The following is a 20,298-nucleotide window of genomic DNA, read 5'->3' on the forward strand; positions in this document are numbered from 1 at the left end:
TTTTCTTTTCCTTTCCCAGCTTCTAGAGGCAGCCAGTCCTTGATCAGTCTGGCCTCCCATCACTCTGACCTCAGCTTCTGTCTTCATAACTTTTCACACTTTGGACCACCCTCCTGCCTTCCTCTTGTAAGAAGCCTTGTGATTCCCTTAACCTCATCTGAATAATTCAGGACAATGCCCATATCCAGAATTCTTGATTCAGTCACATTTACAGAATCGCCATTGTAATTATGAAGACGCAGTCACAGGGGTCAGTGGTTAGGAGGGTATGTTTTTAGGACACAGTCATCTCAGCTACCATACTTGGTGTCTGCTGATGGGACACTGACTGTGTGACTGCACATGAGCTTGTTGATATGTTTCTTTATTGTGTCTTCCATCCAGACCTTACCAGATGGATGATCTCTGTGAAGGAAATGGCACTTTTGCCATCAGCTTATTCAAAATGTTGAGTGAAGAAGACAATCACAAAACGTGTTCATATGCCCACTGAGCATCTCGCCCTCCCTGGCTATGGTCTTCCTGGGGGCAAAAGGAAACACTGCAGCCCAGATGTCCCAGGTATGCATACCTACCCCTTCTCCCAAAAAAGAGAACAAAGGCAGGTTTCTCTTTTGCTCCCATAGAGCTGGTCTTTGCATGCTCTGCTTCTAGCTGGTGACAGCTAGTGTGTCCTGTGGATTAGGAGGAAGCCACTCTGACAATGTGGACATGGGCATAAAGGTGAATTGTGCAGTATAGATCATCTCCTCTAATGTTTATGGGGGAAAATAGGTCATAAAGTTTATTTTCTCTAGGTAAAATTATCAAACTTGTTGGTGGATCACACCTTTGATAAAGTAACCTTTAATTTTGTTCCACACAAAAGCCAAGAATTTTAATCTTGTATTTTAAACTTTTCTAATGTTATGTTTTAAATGAAAGTACAGCTGGGAACGTAAACTTTTCAAAGTGGTTATTTTAATGTATGATTTTGCATATGTAGACGAGAAACGTGACTAAATGTCAACTTAGATTTCCTGGGGTTATTTAGAATAAATCTTTAATTTGGCTCATTTGAAATGTTTCAGTTTCAATCTATATCCTTATCTTCAGATGCAGTAGTAGGTAATACTTCAAGACATTTCTTTGACCATCTGTTGAATGGATTCCAGAAAATTGCGATATAGACATCTTTTTGCCACTAACACCAAGGATGTGTGGATAACCAGTAGTATATCCAGGGTCCCAGGTGTGGTCTGCTGTGGTTGTTGCAGCTTACTGGAGGAGGGAAGCTTCCAACATGTGTTATGGGGAGGCACAGAAAAAACCCTTATTTCTCACTGTAATCTGATGTGTAACCATAATCTGGTCTGAACAATTATGAAATTACAGACAAAATGATTTAAAAAAAAATCACTCCCTGAGTCACATTAGATTCAGCCCAACTACCTTTTTTTCTGCTCTGCCTCCCCCTAAATTATTGCAGGCTGCCTTCCTGACATGGACAAATCTCCTAGACTGCTGTTTCTCACCTAGGTGGCCAGCTTCTTTCCCTAGGGGTATAGTATTTGGTAAAGCTGGAGTTTTAGCTCTCATAACTGAGAGGTGGTGCTGACCTCCAGGTGGGGAGAGGCCAGAAATTCTGCAAAACATCCTATAGAGCACCGGACCATTCAGATGACAAGGAATTGTCAGATCCGAAGTGTTCCTATTGCTAAGGGTGAAGAACCCTGTGCTGTTTTTCTTTTTATTTTTCTTTTTTCGTTCTTGATGATAGCCATTCTTTCTGAATGTATTTATTGTGTGTTAAAAATGTATATCATAAAGAAAGATGTTGCTTGGAATGCTCCCAAGGTGAGAAAAGCATTGCAAAAAATCAAAAAGGACAGTTGAACCAAACTTCTTTTAAGGCAGAAGTCTATTGATTTTCATTCCAGGTATTTGTTTGGAAATAGCTCTCTGGAGGAGTGTCCTGTCTATGTTTACAGCACACACTGTCTTCTATTCCCAGGCACTTTATTTGAACACAGATGGAGATATCCATGAAGGTTTCCAGTCTCTTCTCACTGAAGTTAACAGAGCCGACACTAAGTACCTGCTCAGCATGTTTGGCAGACTCTTTGGAGAAGAAACATGTGATTTTCTCCCAGTAAGCAGCATTCACTCATTGATGAGGAGTTTGAAAATAGATAAAAGCACAATTTGATCTCCTGGAAAATGTGCTTAGAATTATACTTCTGCAATTAGAACTTTGACTTTTATACTTGCTTGTGATCTGTGTTCTTTTCAAATTGTTTCTGGTACATCCCCGTCAGAATCAAAGTCAGTCCGCCCATCTTCCTGCATGCAGACCTCTTCCCTTGGGCCGCTGTCCCTGAGAACATCATCTACTTATTACAGAATTTTCCCCTGTTCCCACCTCTGCTTGTTGGGCTGCTTTCTGCTGTGACAGCCTTTTCGGGACTCTGGCATTTGCTCCTATTTCTGAATCACCACTGGTGTTTGGTTTCAAACTAACTATCTTTCATGTTCCTATCAGTTGTTCTTAACTGGCTTGCCCAAGACCTGCCTGGCCCTTCTGTTTGCCTCATAAATCCCACCACTGACAGACTAGTATTTTTAAAATGAAAATATGTTCATACTTCAGCATATAATTTCAAAATCACCTGCTCCACTCTGTGGCTACCATAAGTTAGAAAGTGAGATCCCAAAAAGTATGCCACACAGTATATAGGGTGATGCTAGTTTAAAATTAATGAAATTATCACACTAGGTATAACTGTCTTATTGGCTGGATGTTCCAGTGGTTCATACTGAGACTCAGATACGTATCTCTTCTCACTACTTTTAGATGCTGCCCCTGGAATCTGGTTGGCCTGGGTTTATTGATCACTGGAGATGACTCTAGATCCCAGGAATACCCTAGTGGACCAATATTCATTTTTGAACATCTGCTTAATCTTTGAGTGCAGGTCATCAACTTCCACGTTTCTTAGTTACTTGGCTTCTTCTTTCCTCTGAATCCTCTCTGGCAGAATCTAATATATCTGAGAATGGGGAATGGATAGAAGATGGAGGCTAATTGCAGAATATCTGAAAACATTTTTATGGGATGAATTATTTGGGTTTTAATGTATGATGTATAGGCCTTTCCTGAATTGACCCCAACTTACATTTCAACTTCCCTGACACATAATACTTTTTCCGCTAATCATCATGTCCCAGATAGAAAATGCTATTTTCTTATTGGGTTGTTCGTAGATCTATGGTTTTTTGATAGTTTAGTTTTACTATGGAGCCTCTCATTCAATAAATATGTCTCAGACCCTATGTTAAAGTAAAAGAGAGTTAGATTGGTCACCTAGTAAGAGAACAGAAAATCAGAGTCAGTGAAGAGTTTGAACAGAGACAGTCCTGGGCTATTTCGTGCATGGCTGGTGATATCCACACAGTTGTGACTGTCTGTGTACATGGACTGTCTCTATCTTTAGTCTGAGCGTCACTTTGTTAGCCGTCATGTCTTTATCCAGTGACTATGATGCATACAGAGTAAGTGGTCTGACATTTAGGGTATTACATGAATGTGTGTGTCTTAAAGGGCAGCGTGACCTCTGCAAGCATGTATGATAGAAACTTGTTAAGAGGAAAGAACATTGTGGGTTCAGTTTCACTTTTGTAGCTGTGGGGACCTTTGCCAAATGGACCAAACTCAGTGTTTGTGTTTGTAGGCCTTCAAGGAATCCTGTAAGAAGTTCTATCAGGCAGAGATGGAGGCACTGTCCTTTGCTAAAGATGCTGAAAAGTGCAGGAAACACATCAATGATTGGGTGAAAGAAAAGACTGAAGGTAAGAAACTTTAATTTAGGTGGACTTGGCACTGCCCTGGGAGCAGAGGTGGAGAGGGAAGGGGCTGGACAATTCATGGTGTTGTGCCTTGGGATACTATGAATGCTAGAACCAGAGGGCTGTTTCTTGGTTTGTTCAGATTTTAAGCTAGCAACAACATCCTGTTTTTCTTGGAATTATCAGATCAGAAAGTAGTGATTTTTTTAAAAAAAATTTAACTCATTAGAATCTCAAGCCCTTTCCCCTAGGGACTGGGCTGGAAAATCCCTGATAAATACTACTTCTTGTGGCCCTCACTATCTTCTGTGTGGGGGGGACCCATGCTATGCTCTGAGGCAGAGGGAATTCGTTTACATTGTAGCTGAGATTCGACAGTGATATAAGTTGTCCCGTTGCCTTGCTGTGTTAGTGTGAACAGCTCACTAGTTTGCCTGAAGCCCACTCCCTCTTCTCTGACTTCACTGTGGCTACACTTGTTTTCAAAGTGATCTTTCCTGAATCTACTGCAAATTCTGTGTGTTGCTAATCTGGATTCTCCCCTGTCCATGCCACCAGAAACCATTTGTCCAGTCCATAACTTGATTATGGAGAAAAAGAGCCAGGCATGTTGGCATGTGCCTGTAATCCCAGCACACGGGAGGCTGAGTTCAGAGGATCACAATGAATTTGAAACCAGCATGGGCTGATAATGAGTTCAAGGCCAGCCTGCACTACATAGTGATACCTTGCCTCAAACCAGACAAAAACAAACCAACAACAACCACCATCACCAACAACCAGCATCACCACAAAAACAAAACAAAACAAGTCAGAAAAAGAAAAGAGGGCATGTTTTTTAAACATTCTAAGTAACTAACAAGAAATTTAGAGGCCAACCTATCACCAGTGTCTTTCATCCACTGTTTATGACACACACATTGTGCCAGGCAGCAGCCATGCCCCAGTTATACTCACAGCCAGTGACATAATTAGCATGGGAAGGAACCAGCCTTTGCACATAGTCTGTCCAGTGTGCTCTCACTCTCCTGTTGACACAGCAGTACTGAATCACCCGAGAAGTTTCTCCACATCTTGCTCACCCCTTTTCTATCACTTCTTTAGGCTACTGAGACCCTTCCTTCTTTTTGGCTAACAGTCCACATGTTTGCCCAAAATATTAAAATTGGAAGGGAGTTTGGGGTCACTGGTTCCTTCTCCTATAGAACAACTCAATTTGGGTTCTTCTGTTCCATCTCCCTAATGCCGCCCCCACTCATTCCTTTCAGTTAGTCCGCCGCCTTCCCACCTCCTCATAAGCCAAAGCCCCCATCTTCAAGGGACTTTTTAATTCCTTAAAGCTCTCATCTAGACTTTTTATCTAGATGAGAGCTGTAGATTGCAACAGAGCAGTGATTCTCAAGCAGGCATGGCTTTGTCCATCTGGTGACATTTGTCAATGATGAAGACATTTTTGGTTGTCACAAGTGAGAAAAGCCTCACTGGTTACACATCCTACAACACGCAAGGCAGACCTATTTTCTTAGCCATTTCTTACTTATGTGAACTTGACAGCAAAGTAAGGGAAGTGTGTTCATCCTGCATTTCTACATCTACAAGTTATGAAGACAGAACCACAGTTGCCCTGCCTACCTCAGGATCACTGTTTAAAGGCAAGTGATATACTGTCAGTGAAGGAAAGACTCCACCTTGGCTCTTCACCAAACCTAGGCTTTATGTATCAAGCAGATTGTAAGGAATGCTTATGTTTCCCCAAATCACTAAACTTCTTTCCTATTCTTCCCAGGTAAGATTTCAGAAGTGTTGAGCCCTGGGATTGTCAGTTCACAGACCAAGCTAGTCCTTGTGAATGGTGTGTATTTCAAAGGAAAGTGGAACGAACAGTTTGACAAAAAGTACACAAGAGGAATGCCCTTTAAAACTGGCTAGGTAGGGAACATTTTCTCATGTATTACTACCTTCTCAGGTCATGAGCTGAGAAAGATGATAGAAAAACTAAATTCATTTCACATTATCTTGAATCTTAATCTTTGTCTGAATGAATTAAATGCCCCCCCCCGTCTCTCTTTAATTAGAGGGAAGAGGACAGAAACTAAAATACTGTTTGCATAGGCAGTTTTAGTTTTTTCTTCTTTGGTCAAGTTCATCTCCCATCTCTGATCCACACGATTTGGGTTGGAAGGAAATTTCTTCTAAGTCTTAGAATTACGCTGATATTAAGCTATCACTGTCTGTAATTACTTAGACATCTTCCTGCAATATCAGTAGAAACTGTACCTATTTTTTGCCTCAGAATTCAAGAATGTACAAGTCTGAGGGGGGAAAACAGACTGGTGGCAGATGTTAAGGCTAACTTTGAAAACAGTATTTTGCATTCCCTTTAAAATATGATAATGGCTAGGGTCAATAGTTTTAGGTTGGAATTTGACTTCCATCATACAAAGACATTTTTAAATGCTGACCTTATGTATCTTGTCAAGGTCCCATCCCTAAGGAAATCAAAGCTATAAAACCAATTATATACCGGGCACCTTTTCAGAATAAAAGTATAATTTCCTTTGACATCTATATCTTTTCTAACCAGATTTTTCAACCTAAGGGCTGAATTTTGTTAGTGCTCCTCTTAACTTGGAGAAGTAATTTTTAATTATAAGATCTATGGGGTCCTTACCTATGAATATTCTTAAAAAAGGAAACACGGTTTCTTTTAAAAGTAAAGCTGGGTTTTATATCCTTCTATGTTCAGCACACTATTCTCTCACCTGCATAATACATGATCTGAGGGAACAGTGATAGCGTGTGCTGCTCAATACTAAGATACGCGTGTGAAGACTATAATAACATTAGTGTTCAGAAGTATTATCTTGTGCTTATCTAGGACTTATATGAGCCAGACATATCTTGATTTTAGTAAATTCTGCTCATTTTTCAGCAGTCTAATTTTAACTTTGTGTTTTTACTAGGAGAAAAAACAGTGCAGATGATGTTCAAACATGCACACTTTAACATGGGTTATATAGAGGAGGTGAATACCCAGGTCTTGGAGCTGCCCTATGAGGAGGAGGAGCTGAGCATGGTCATTCTGCTTCCTGAAGAGAACACTGATCTTGCTGTGGTGAGCGCTGGTCACTGAGTCCAAGTGTCTGTGGATTCCAGCTGAACTTACTTAAGTCCATCTCCCAGATGGCATTTGAGGCGTTTTCAGTGATGGATAATTGCAAGTAGTATTGCATGAGCACCAGCGTGTGCCTTTCAGTGAACATGTGTATGCGTTTCTCTTGAGTGTCTATATAGGACTGGATAGATTTTGAGGAAATGAAGAAAACAATGTTCCAAAAATATAACAACATGGTTTATTTTGAAGAGAGATCCCAGTACTTCTTGAACAAAGTCCCAGGAAAAGGATAGGGAATAATTTTGGAAATGTTTTTCAATTATTAACATGTGTATAAACCTCTTGGCAATCTTATTGTAAAAATGATTTGATTCAGGAGAGTGTGACCTGAGATTTTGCATTTCTGAGAAGATTCGCTGTAAAGCATACACTGCTAGTCCATGGACCACACATTTTAAAAAAAATTAGTACATGTTTTCAATACATAGTGAATGCCTGGCAAGTGTGAGGTCCTGTATTTGATTCCTAGTAGGAATATACATACATATTTATATGTATGTGTGTGTATTCACCATGGGAATTTGCTATACTTCTGTATGTCACACTTTGAATTGCAAGTCTATGGTAATGATGGCAGATTTACTGTGGACAGAAGGAGAGACAAGTCTTCTCATGATAGAAAACAATGCAGGAAAATAGTATGCAAACTTACAAGGTGGGAAATGCAGGATTACCAGTATGCTGGTAAACTTCCTTTCTGGGAGGTTAGGGAGACCCTCATTTGTAATGTTTGCTAATTCCTATGGTGTAAACAAATATTACTACTGCTGGGTCTATGCTACCAGATGTTTAAGAAACATATAAGGAAGGAAATGTTTGCACACCAGTGATCAGCATCCTAAGTGTGACAGACTGCTTGATTTCCTTGGTTGCTCTATGGAGTACAAAGCTATTGGCACAAGTCAAGAATGGGACCTGTCATCGCCACATGATAGGAAATTTAGAAATCTAAAACAGAGCCAAAGTTCAAACAGCTGCCCCTGGAAAGCCTCCCTCACTTCACCACCAGTTGCTGAAGGGTGGAGGAGGTACAAGCAGAAGCTCCTCTCACTCCCCGCTTTCTTCCTTGTGGATAAGGAGGGGTGATGAGTCTCAGAGCACTTGGAGCTAACTGCAGGACAGACAGGAGGGCAAACAAGAATGTCAGAGGCAGCAGTCCTTTGAAGTCTCCATTTCTGACTTTCTCCTAAAGCTTGGTCTCCTTTCATTTTCAGATGATTGCCACCTCTTGACCCTGAAAGATCTGCCCTGTTCCAGCCCTGAGTGGATTCCTGGATAGCTCAGAATCAGAGCTCTGAACCATACTCTTTATTTTATTAGTCTCTTCATTTCACAGACCTACCATTGGATGAATATTAATATGACCAATTGGTTATATTTTTCTAAATGTCAATTTTTAATATTCTAAGCAAATTTAGTATAAATTGTGTTTAAAACATTCTGATATTTTTTAGCTCTTTGATTGTTAGATGCAAGAATAGGGTTGAGAATTGAGGGTAGGGTTGGTGTGCTTCTAACAAGAAAAGTATCTGTAGATTGTTTTGGACAAGAACTCATAATATAGTTCTATATCACAGAAAGAGGGTAATAAGTGGGTGTTGGGTACCAGCCTGTTGTTCTTTAGATTTTAAGGTTTGATCCTTTCCTATTCCAGGTGGAGAAAGCCCTTACATATGAGAAGTTCAGATCGTGGACAGATCCAAAAAACATGAAGAAAATTAAAATTGAAGTTTTCCTTCCCAGATTTCAGCTGGAGGAGAGTTATGACTTGGAATCTGTTCTCCAAAGTTTAGGAATGACTGATGCTTTTGAGGAGTCTAAGGTTGACTTTTTGGGAATGTCAACTATAAAGAATGTGCCGTTGTCCAAGGTTGCCCACAAGTGCTTTGTGGAGGTTAATGAAGAGGGAACAGAGGCAGCGGGGGTCACTGCAGTGGTCCGGAATGCCAGGAGTGCCCTTGTAGAACCAAAGTTCTGTGCAGAACACCCTTTCCTTTTCTTCATCTGGCACCACAACACCAACAGCATCTTGTACAGCGGCAAGTTCTCTTCGCCATGAAGAGGTTCTGTAGCTGTATGTGACTCCTTTCCCCTCTGCCTACTTTGCCTTCAATAAATTCCATGTGGCCAAACTGGTGCAGTGGCTTAAATGTTAAAATAAAGTGTTTGTAGTGGTGAGGTTTGTGAATGTCTTTGCTGACAGTTGCAGTGCGCCTGAGGCTTCAGATGTGTGGAGTTTGGGGTTAAGAAGGCTTCCCTTGTTTTGAAATGTTTGATATACCTCTTATATTACTGCAAGTCTAGGCCTATTGTTTGTAAACATCTTACTGATTAATGACCCAGCCTTTAATGAGATTTTCTATCCTGTGGTAGTCTTCAAATTCTGCCCACCACCACTGCCAGTCTCTCCAAGGGATGCCAGAGCCCAGATCCCATTGCACACAAAATTAGGGAGGAGTGAACCCTGTTATTCTATAGGGTTACACTGTAGCCACTTATTACAGGCATTTAACAGAGCACGTCTATCACATCTCACACAGTAGCTCTTCATGACCCACATTTCATGTAGCTTCTCATAGAAACAGCTTCTTTAGAACTTCTTCCGATAAGACTTACGTACAATTCAAGGGCTCAGCAGTGAACTTCAGGACCATGCTGAGACACAAATCATTCAAATATGCCAGGTCATCATCTTCTGTGGCCTTACCTTTGAAGCTCCCCAGAATTACCAAAGGAACCTTGAAACCTTCATACTTATTAGAAGATATGATACACTTCTGATGAGTTGTATATCCTCAGACTTTCTCCTCCCTATTAGATGTGTGCAGATATAAATTCATAAGCATTTAGCACATTAATCATAACTTTAGTAGCTTACTTTTATCCTTATTTTTGATAAACTTTCCTTAAGATAGTTATCTTTCTATGCCATCAATTTGAAATGCATAGTATTTTATGATATTCCTAGTTCTATATTTGAATCTACTTAAGAGATGTAGGCAAAATTGTTTACATAATATATTACATGGTTATGAACAACCTTAATATCTGCTCTCACTCTTAATTTTTGGAGCTATATTCCTAAAAAAATCATCCTGTCAAGATAAAGGGTGGATATATTTTGAGACTTCTGAATTGGTCTCCAAAAGTTTTACTGATTTACATTCTTGCTTATGTTTCTATTTACACTACTGACTAAACAAGGGTTAGTCTTGATCCTACTTTTGATTCACGGTTAACATACACATTCATATTATAGCTGTTACTTGAAATTTACCAAGCTAGAATACATTCTCAAGCCATATTAATTTCAGAAGCCTTGTTTTCCAAGGTACATTTGGCCAAAAGATTAATCCACAGAGCTGGAAAGTATGCATCTGGGTTTTGATCTTACTGGTACTTCTAATGTAGAAATATACCTTTATTGAGGTATAATTGAACCAGAATAAACTTTATATGTTTATCACATACAATTTGATAAGTTCTGGTTCATATATGCATCCATGAAACCATCCCCACTTTTTTTTTTTTTTGTCTTTTTTGTTTTTATCGGTACCAGGGATTGAACTCAGGACTGCCTGCTTGTAAGGTAGGTGCTTATGCCGCTGAGCTAAATCCCCAGCCCCACCATCTCCACTTTTAAAATAATGCCATGTTTAGCGTACCTCCAAACATTTTGTTGAATCTTTGTAATCTCCTTCCATTCACTCCTTAACCACTTAGCCTCACTCCTCAGGGAGACAATGATCTGCATTCTATCACTATAGCTTAATTTTATTTTCTACAATCTTATTTACATGAAATCACCCTCCCTTTTCATATGGCTTCTAGCAATCAGCACAATTATTTTGAGATTCTTCAATATTACATATTTCAATAATTGCTAAGTAATATATCATTGTATAGATATACCACTGTTTTTAATCCAGTTACAGCTTGATGGATATTTGGGTTGTCACCGACGTTTGGCTGTTGCATAGAATGTTGTTATGAATGTACATATTTTTAGGGATTTAATTTTTCATTTATTTTGGGTAGATGCATAAGAGTGGGATGTCTGGTTACATTAAAGACATATCCTTAAATTCTTAAGAAACTCCAAATTGTTTCCCAAAGTGGTTGTATCATTTAGCATTCCCAATAAAGCCTATGAGAATTTTGGTTAGTTGCCCTACATCCTTGCCCATGGTTGTTATGGTCAGATATTATTTTAGATACATTGTGGTATTTTATTGTGACTTTAGTTTGCATCTATCTAATGACCAATTATGTTCAGTATTTTTTCATGTGGTCATTTACCATCCATATTTGCTTTTTGGTGAATAAAATTTCTCACCTTAATTTTGTAGCTTTCAGTTTTATTTTCTTACTGTATTTTGATAATTTTGTGCCTTGGAAACAATATATGATTATCAGGTATATGATTTGTGTACATTTTTTATCATGGATCATGTCTTGGACTTTTCCTTTGATAAAGTACTTTCAAAAAGCAGAAGCTCTTAATTTCCTTGAAGTTTAATTTACTAATTTTTTTTGGCATCTGTACTACTTTTGTTGTCATATCTAAGGACTCCTTGCCTGACTCAAGAATACAAGAATTACTTCTTACATCTTTTGGGATGTTAGTAGCATTCATTTTATATTTAGGTCATGATCCTTTTTGACTTCATATTTTCTCACATGTTGAAGACTACTCTTTCTCCACTCAATTTCAATCTTTGTCAAAATTTTATGGATCATACATTTGTAGTATTATTTTTGGGGTCCATTGAATTGTATTGATCTTCTTGATGCCAATAACATACTACCTTTATTATTATATCTTAATAATAAATTTTAAAAACTAGTAAATTTTCCAACATAGCATATATATATATATATATATATATATATATATATATATATATTTTTTTTTTTTTTTGGCTGTGTTTAGTGTTGTGTTTGTCCCTGTGAATTTCAGACTTGTTAGTTTGTTCACTTGTATAATAGCTTTCTGGAATTTTGATTAAGATTGTGTGGATAATCACATTAAAGAGAACAGATATTAGCAATATCAAATATTCCAATCCATGAGCAAAACTCATTTCTTCACTTTTAAGGTCTCTAATTTGTCTTACTATCACTTTGTAATTTTCAGTATGTATTTATTACACAGCTTCTGTCAGATCTAGTTCTATGTATTTTCCATTTTTATGTCGCTATAAACTTGTTCTTTAATTTCAGTTTCTGATTATATGTTGCAAGCATGCAGAAACATGATTAGTTTTTGTGTAATTGTCTTGTTTCTACAACCTTGCTAAAAATCCTTGTAGCTTTTTTGTAGTCCCTGTATCTGCTACTAAGAGAAAGTATTTCTTTTTTGCTTTTTCACATAGATTCTTTTCATTTAGGTTTCTTACCTTGTTTGATTGGTTGTCCATTAGAAGTAGCAAAACCAGACATACTTTTTTCCTTCCTAATTTTAGGAAAAGCATACTGTCATTCGTCATTAAATATGATGTTAGTTGTCAGTTTTTCATAAATGTTCTATATCAAGTTAGAAAATCTCCTTTACCTAATTTGTTGTGAACTATATATTATTTAAGATCAGGAATAGATGTTGGATTTTGTCACATAATTTTCTTTATCTTTGAGATGGTCACATGATTTTGAGGTAGAGAACAATAGGTAGGTAAAAAAGGAGAAAAGCAACATTGCTTTTAGTCTCTATAATTATTTAAAGAAACACAGGGTCTTATTATGTAGTTCATGCTGGTCTTGAACTCATTATGTAGCTCATATTAGCCTCTCTTGGTAATCTGCCTGTCTCAGCCACCCAAGTGCTGGGATTACAGGGTGTACCACCATGCCCAGCTCTGTAATTACTTTGGAACTCTGGGGCAGATTTTTCTCAACTCTGCATGTTGGCATGCTGTATTGGTCAATTTTATGTCACTGGACAAAATGTCCACCACTTTCAGCTTAGAAGAAAAAAGTTATTTTGGCCCTCAGTTTCAAATATTTTATCCTATGAATTAGTCTGTGGCTCCAAAATTGAAGCAGCCTTATAGAAAGTATGACTGAGTAAAGCTCCTGAACTCATGGAAGTTGAGAAGAGAGAGAGCAAGAGAGAGACTCGGAAGAAGATACACTCTCCTAGATTATGGCCCCAGTGATCTACCTCCTCCAATGAGGTCCTACCACCTATTAGCATTTTCAGCTATGAACGAATGAGTGGATTAATCCAGCAATAAAGGTGGGATTCAATCACTTTCCAAAAGCCACAATTCTGAACACATGAGGCTTTTGGGTGCCACTTTACATTTAAAATATAGCACTCTATTTCTGGACCCCTAACGGCTCATGTTCAACTCATATAGGATGCAATTCAGTGACCAACTCATGGTAAACTCTCAGCCATGAGCCCTTGTAAAAATAAAAAGGCAAATTAACAGGTATTTTGAGAAGTTTCCAAACAGTGGTGGGTCAAAGCAGATGGACAGAGTCTAGCCTCATAGGGTAGATGTAGAGTATATGAACCCTTCATCATTGGTTCCTCTCCAAACACAGAGGAAACTTCAGCCTGGCAGCGTTTCTCTAGTACACACCAGGGTCGAGAAATCAGGGACAGAAACTGATTTCTCTGCATCATATTCTGAAAGGATAAAAAACTGACAGCTGTCTGTGTTAGGGGTCTTCAATATTGGCCAGGCACATCTGAGTCACTGCTGGGAGCCGATGGTTTATGCTACACTATTACAGCTCTGTTGAAATATACTCACACAGTCTCATGCAGTCACAGATGGGGCTTCTCAAAGGTGGCTGGATCTAGAGAGTATGTGACACTGGGGTTAATGCATAGTGCAATGCTATGATTAAGGGTGCTAGGATTAAGGATATGAGTGCTAACAGTGAGTAAAACTAAATGCCAGTAGCCTGGATACAACATAAGAGACAGAGGCTTGTTGCTTGGACTTGCTGCTTGGACTTGTTGCTTGCTGTATTCTGTCAGTTCTGTTTTACCGTGGACAGTTTCTTCTCTGTGATGCCCTTCGGCCCATACCATCTTACCTTGGATCCAGTTGATTGTGAATGGAAATCTCTACAAACTGTGAGCGAAATAAACTCACTCTTAACTTATGGGTGTTGGGTATTTGTCTCATCAAGGAGAAAAGTAACCAAGACACACACCAAGACATTCATCTAGAACATAGAGCTAATACTAGTCCAGTTTAAATCCATAATCTGCACTCCAGTCGCTACCCTGCTACAATGCAAGCCTGCCAGGGACTATCTGACATCTAGCACCAGTCCCTGGGCAACTTATGTTTGCATGGGGTGTTCTAAGCTTGTGTGAAGCTCCACTTGGTAAACCTGGATTGTGGCAGCACGCATTCAGCACTAGGGACACTGCTTCCACTCTGGGTACTTTGAAGTCTCCACCTTGCATTCTGTCATAATTCAAGTCGTAGTCTTGGCCTAAGAGGACAGGCTCGTCTACCTGTTTAAGCAGCAAGGGTTAAGGGTCTGCTCTTCTGCCCAGTTGTTTGAAACATGTGTAAGACATCACCTGTCATCCATTTCTGAGATTCTTTTTTCTTGATTCTCCGTAAATATGGCTGAAAGCGGCCAGCAGTACTCATGCCACAATCTTAAAACTCTGGGCTGTCTAGAAATTTTTTCTGCCAGATTAATTTAGCCAGAACCTTTAAATTAAGCCTCATACAGTGCACTATGATTCAGGAAAAATGAAGACAGTTTTTGCCAGAATTTTATGTACATGGCCTGTAGCCCAAATGCCAATGAAGTCCTTGTTCCAAACTGAAATCTCCCAAGCCAAACCTTTGCTCTCCAGATTTCTATCAGCATTCTCCTCTTCTGAGCTTCCCCCAAAATTTGCCAATTGGCTCTGCTTAGAGAATTCTAAGGTTTTGCAGCTTTCATCTTCAAATATTTCAAATTCATTCCACAAAGTAGTTCTATAGGCTTTTAAACGACATGGGTCCAATCACTGCAATGAATCTGCCTTTCTGGTATCAGGTTTATGTATTGACCAGGTTTCTTACTGATGGGACAAAATACCCAATACCTGCAATTTAAAGGTGAATGGATTTATTTTGGCTCATGGTTTCAAGAGGTCCAGTCCATGATTGGCTGGGTACAAAGTAGAAACAGTATAGCAGAAAGCATAGTGGAGAAAAACTGCTCAACATGGAGGGCAGGAAGCAGAAAAAAAAAGCTGGCGAGAAGAATATATCATTCTAGGTCATGGTTCAAGTGACCCACCTCCTTCATCAGCCTTCCAACAGTACATCCATGCATGAACTCACTAATGGCACGTTAGTGATGAGTATAGTCCCCGGTGATATACTCCTCTTCCAAAAGTTCCACGTCAGAACACATGAGACTTTTGAGGTATGTTTTAGATCTAAACTAAAACACATTTTTACTACCCAAGGGAATGTTTGTATTACAAAATTTCTTAGCCCTAAACTTAGCTAGTCTATCTTTTTCCCCTTCAAAACTAAGGACAGCAAAATAAGACTGAAATTTGTTTTGGTAACTCTTAATTACTAGCTTTTCCAACATATGGTTTTAATAAGCAAAGCCAACCATGAGAACAGAATTCTCTTTAAGCCATAAGGATTCCTCCAGAGTTACATAAATCAGGACTGATCAGCTAGTCTTTAAAAGCTGGCCATATGCTTTTGTGAATGGATCAGTCTGAACACCTGGCTGAAAGTGAGCCCCTTCTAGTTAGTAAAGCTGAAGTCTTTTACTTTTTTTCCTTAGCATCAAACTCTGCCTTTTTATGCCTCACAGTAATGTGTCCTGAAATACTTTTTTCCCTGACATGAGTCAAGAATCTCCTTAGTAGGCAGAATTGAGGTCATTATTTCCTCTTTGATTGACCTATAGGAATCTTCCTGGTGACAATTTTACTTGTCTTTAGGTTGATAATGTGATTAGCTTTTGAACAACAATAACAACAACATCTTTTATTACTGGGATATATCTTCCTTGGTCATGTTGTATTTCTGGTTATATATAGTTTTGGACTTAATTTGATAAACTATCATTAGAACGTGCCATACATGTTTCTTAGGGGCAGTAGTCTATATTTTCTTTTTAAATTTTTATTTTGTCTTTTCTTGATTTTGGGTTCAGACTTGAAATTTTCTTTTGGAATCAACATTTCTGAGTGTCAGTCTGATGCTCTTCAGAATGCCTTGTAAGTTTTGATTTCCCTTTCATGCCTAGAGATGATGCTTTGATTGTTCATGTAGAGAAATGGTAACTGGCTTATGTCATCTCCACAATTGTATAAGTAGAACTAGTTCCTCAGCAGGTCTCTTTCAGAAACTGGTTATTTGAAATATTGCCTTTTTGTTGTTGTTGTTGACAAAGTCACTGACTTGAACTCCAATGAAGCCTGGCTGCCTCTCTGTGGTGTTTTCATTTCTCTATTTTCTTACTTCAACTCTCTCAAATTTCAGAATAAAATGGGTTCTGCTGTTGGTTCATAATATTTGCCCATACTAAAATCTCCTTTTCTCTCAGCCTATAGTTTTTAAATATTGTTACACACACACATACACAAAAAGAATTTTACATCATTGTCTTGGGAAGCAATTCTGGATTGTTCACCTGTCTGCCAACAGGTAGATGCGAGCCATAGAGTTAACATGAACCACAGAAGTTCCGCTGTCCTTGTGCTTTCTCTGCACAAATACCTGCTGACCCGAAGTGTGTCTGGAAATTCTGATTTCCACCACTAATAACCTGAATTCTCTGTTGTGTATTTCACTTTACATTGTGCTATAAATATTCTTCCATTTTCATTACATTTTCCTGAAATCAATGAAAGTTTGTGAATTGTCAGTGGATCCCTTTCATTCCTTATTATCATTGATATATTTATCGTTGGTTTATTTTCTTTTCTCCTAACTTTTCTCCTGAAAGTTATAGACAGTGCTTATTTAATGACTCAGTTCCATTCCTGTGACTAGTCTCTTAAATGGAGTAGCTAGAGAAAAATTGTATTAGTATGTAAATTAAGAACAAAGAAATGTCAAAGAAAATTCTAACTTGATGACTTTGTTTTTATTTGCTAAACTCTTACATGTGCCACTGTCATGTATAATGGAACATAAAAATCCACAGTACCATACTGTGCTGTACAATCAGCAAAAACTATAGTACTGTATAAGCAAGGTATATTGCACAGAATAAAGATATTGGGGCACTGTAAGCAAGACGTACATAATTGTCCAAAAACCAACAACAACAACAAAAAAAAAAGAACATTAAAAAAAAAGAAAGAAAAAAAGAAAAAAAAAGAAAAAGAAATGAAAACCACTAGGCCAAAATTCCTAGCAAGGGTTGTAAGTATGGATAGTATATCTTGTTTTAAGTCCAAACAGTTGTTAATGGGTAGGTTGTTGAGCAAGGATTATCTATAGTTAGAGGGAAAAAATGAGTCAAGAATTTCCTTCTTGTGTCAATCCATATTATGAGAATGAAGAATATAATAATGAACAAAATTGATGCACAACAATATAATTATAAGCCATTCTAATTATGTGGAAAAGAGGTAATCAATATTATGAGATGGCAATGTGGTAAACATATAGATTGCCAATGAGAGAAGACCTCTTTGAAGACATCATGCTTTAAGGTTTGAATAAGGGTATCCTAGAAAGAAGGAATAGCATGCACAGATGCCTGATGGTGAGCTACTTATTGAAGACCAGAAATGGCATCATCACTAGAATAAAGTTGTAAACCACAGTGGAAGAAAGGATGCTTAAGGGAAGACCAATTTAGATCATAAAAATGGTTTTAAGCTATGAAAAATAACTATATTTCATTATTAATGCTATTGATATTTTTAAAATCACTTGAAATTTGGGAGACATATTCTTAAATTTGACTTTTCTGAAGATAATTTGGACTGTTTTGTGGTGAATAAATTAAAAGCAAGAATAGAAACAAGAAGCTGATTGGGAAAGTATTTTAGTAATCCAAGAGCTGAGGGCTGTTCATAAAAAAATGCGAAACAGTATATGTAGAAAAAGGAATTGTTAGAGATACATTTAAAAGATGAATCACATTCTGATGTTGCACAGGATTACATGCAAATTGTTAAGATACACAAAATTATCACAGAACTTGGGATGAGCCAAAAACAAGAAGGAGGTGCTTTTCCTACTATAAGGAAACAAAAGAAAGGTACAGTGAGGATCAAGAGCTCCCTTTAGATAAGTTGAGTGTCCTATATGAGATACATATTCTAATTTTAGAAAGGTAGTTTTGTACCTGGGGCTGGAACTTGGGAAAAGGGTCCAGATGGAGGAAAGCCCATGGCAGTGGCTGGGAATGCGGAGGTGCTGGGGCAGCGTGTGCTCAGTCCATCCTTACAGCAAATATCTCAGTCTTTTCATATTAGACTTTCCTTGCACTTATGACCTGGTTTCATAAAAAATACACCTTGTTTTCAGACAATTTCTGTACATTCTCTTGAGGTTCTTCAAGATATTATTCTGTTATGTTTCTCTGAGTATCTTCAATGTTGCTTCTTTCTTTTGATCTGAGGTGATTTACCTCCATGCCATTTTTTTCATTTTTACCTATTTCTGAAAAAAAAAAAATTAATGAATACCTCTGGTAAGTAGATAAAACTACACAGTTCTAAATCCTTTTGTCACTTTCTGAAACAAAAATTATCAGAATGTTTCACCCTATCAGTATCCCCAGGACTTCTCATATCATGTAGAATTTGAAAACACAGCCTATACATTATCCTTTGATCTGTTCTATTTTTTCTGCTGTCCATACAATGTTTAATCTTGTGAGCTTCAATGATCAGGACTGCCAGGCCTTTGCCAGTTCTCCTCTTTTTTTGCTTGTTACCTGCTAGAGTTTATAAACTTTGTCCCTGTTTCTTTTGCTATATGTCATAGAGATCTAACTTCACAGAGTGCTGGTCTGCACAGTTGTGGGTGGTAATGAAGTGGATTCTAGCCAGTCTGTTGCTCAGTGGATACAGTATTGAATGGATCAAGGACACACAAATCTGAGGCCTAAGCATCTGATGAGTTTGAACTTTAACCCTGACCAGGCCTGTTCAGTATCTGGACAGAGGTGAATTTGCAATCAGAAGGCTTCACAGTCTGGCTCCAAGAATGTGGAAAAGGCAGTTACTAACAATTCCAGAGTCACTAACAAGTTACATGACCTTGAGCAAGTCAGTAAAGTTCTTCATGCTCAGATTCTTTCTTTGAAACATAAAAGAGTGTGCCCAGATGATCCCTAAGTGGCTTCCAGCTCTGACATTCTCGAGCAAATGTGCAGCAAAAGATGATTTTGCTTTACTTTCTGCATTGATATTTTTTCATTACTTTGTAAGCTTTTGTTATTTCAAAGATGACTTTTGTTGTTAGAAATCCAAGTTGGCGTCAGTGTGCTTGTCATATAGATACCTTTTGCATTTCAGTTAAGGACTTGGATGATAGCTTCCAGTGAGAGCATGACAAAATAAAATCATGTTTTCTGTTTTAACATTTGTTTCATCTTCATCTTTTGTCAGCAGAAATACTGCTATTTGTCATTTCAACATTTTGCAGCGACATCTCTTTCCTCATTTGGGGCCTTTGAAGTTTCTCTCATCAGAATGAAGGCCTTTGCTAAGAGTTCTCTGGGGCTGCTTCTTGTGTCAGGGAAAGTGGTTCAGGCAAGTTTCCTTCAGTGCTAAGCAAAGTCCCTAGATGATCTGCCCCACTTTCCAATTAAAAGGATGGCATTCAAACATAGGATCAAGACTTAGAAGAAAAACTGCTGCAAGCTTCCATGGCTCACGAGACATCAGTTTTACTGCATGGTGAAAAGCTCCTGTCTATTAGACAGACTCTCTTTATCTCTTCCCCAGGAAAAAGTCAATAGCTTCCTGACCAGTTTCCCAGTAGAGAGCAGGTAGTGGAGGGAGTGTTGATCTAAGGGACACAGCTGGTGAGTACAATTTTCTGTGAAGTCTTTCACCCAAGAAAGGCCTCAGCTATCCATGGTGTCACAAAGTTCTTCAGCAGATCTAAATAGCTGCCTCTACTGTTCCCTAATCCTCCCAAATTCTTAGTTAGGGTTCAGTACAAGTATGTCTATGGGGATAAAATGTTTGAAATCAGTTTTGTTCTTTAATAGCCAGGACTTTTGATATTATGCTATGAAGGGAAATTTGGAAAAAGGTTGATTTCTTTGTCTTTAGGTAGGTAGCACAGAGAAATATCAATAGTAATGAAGGGAAGCTATAAATAAAATTTGTT

At 38.3% G+C, this 20,298-nt stretch overlaps 1 protein-coding gene across 1 annotated transcript; it reads left to right on the top strand.

The window, feature by feature from the left end:
- Positions 1 to 394: 394 nt before the first annotated feature.
- LOC100722186 (serpin B8-like) lies at positions 395 to 9,382 on the top strand. Its single transcript, XM_063232120.1, is given in 8 exon segments — positions 395 to 463; positions 466 to 561; positions 1,994 to 2,131; positions 3,711 to 3,828; positions 5,612 to 5,754; positions 6,365 to 6,371; positions 6,792 to 6,940; positions 8,655 to 9,382. Coding segments are annotated over 8 exon segments (1,125 nt in total). The 3' UTR covers positions 9,060 to 9,382.
- Positions 9,383 to 20,298: the final 10,916 nt, after the last annotated feature.

The sequence above is a fragment of the Cavia porcellus genome, unplaced genomic scaffold, assembly GCF_034190915.1.
Source record: "Cavia porcellus strain 051 isolate PalLab524CR breed Dunkin Hartley unplaced genomic scaffold, mCavPor4.1 scaffold_20, whole genome shotgun sequence".
Taxonomy (NCBI): Eukaryota; Metazoa; Chordata; class Mammalia; order Rodentia; family Caviidae; genus Cavia; species Cavia porcellus.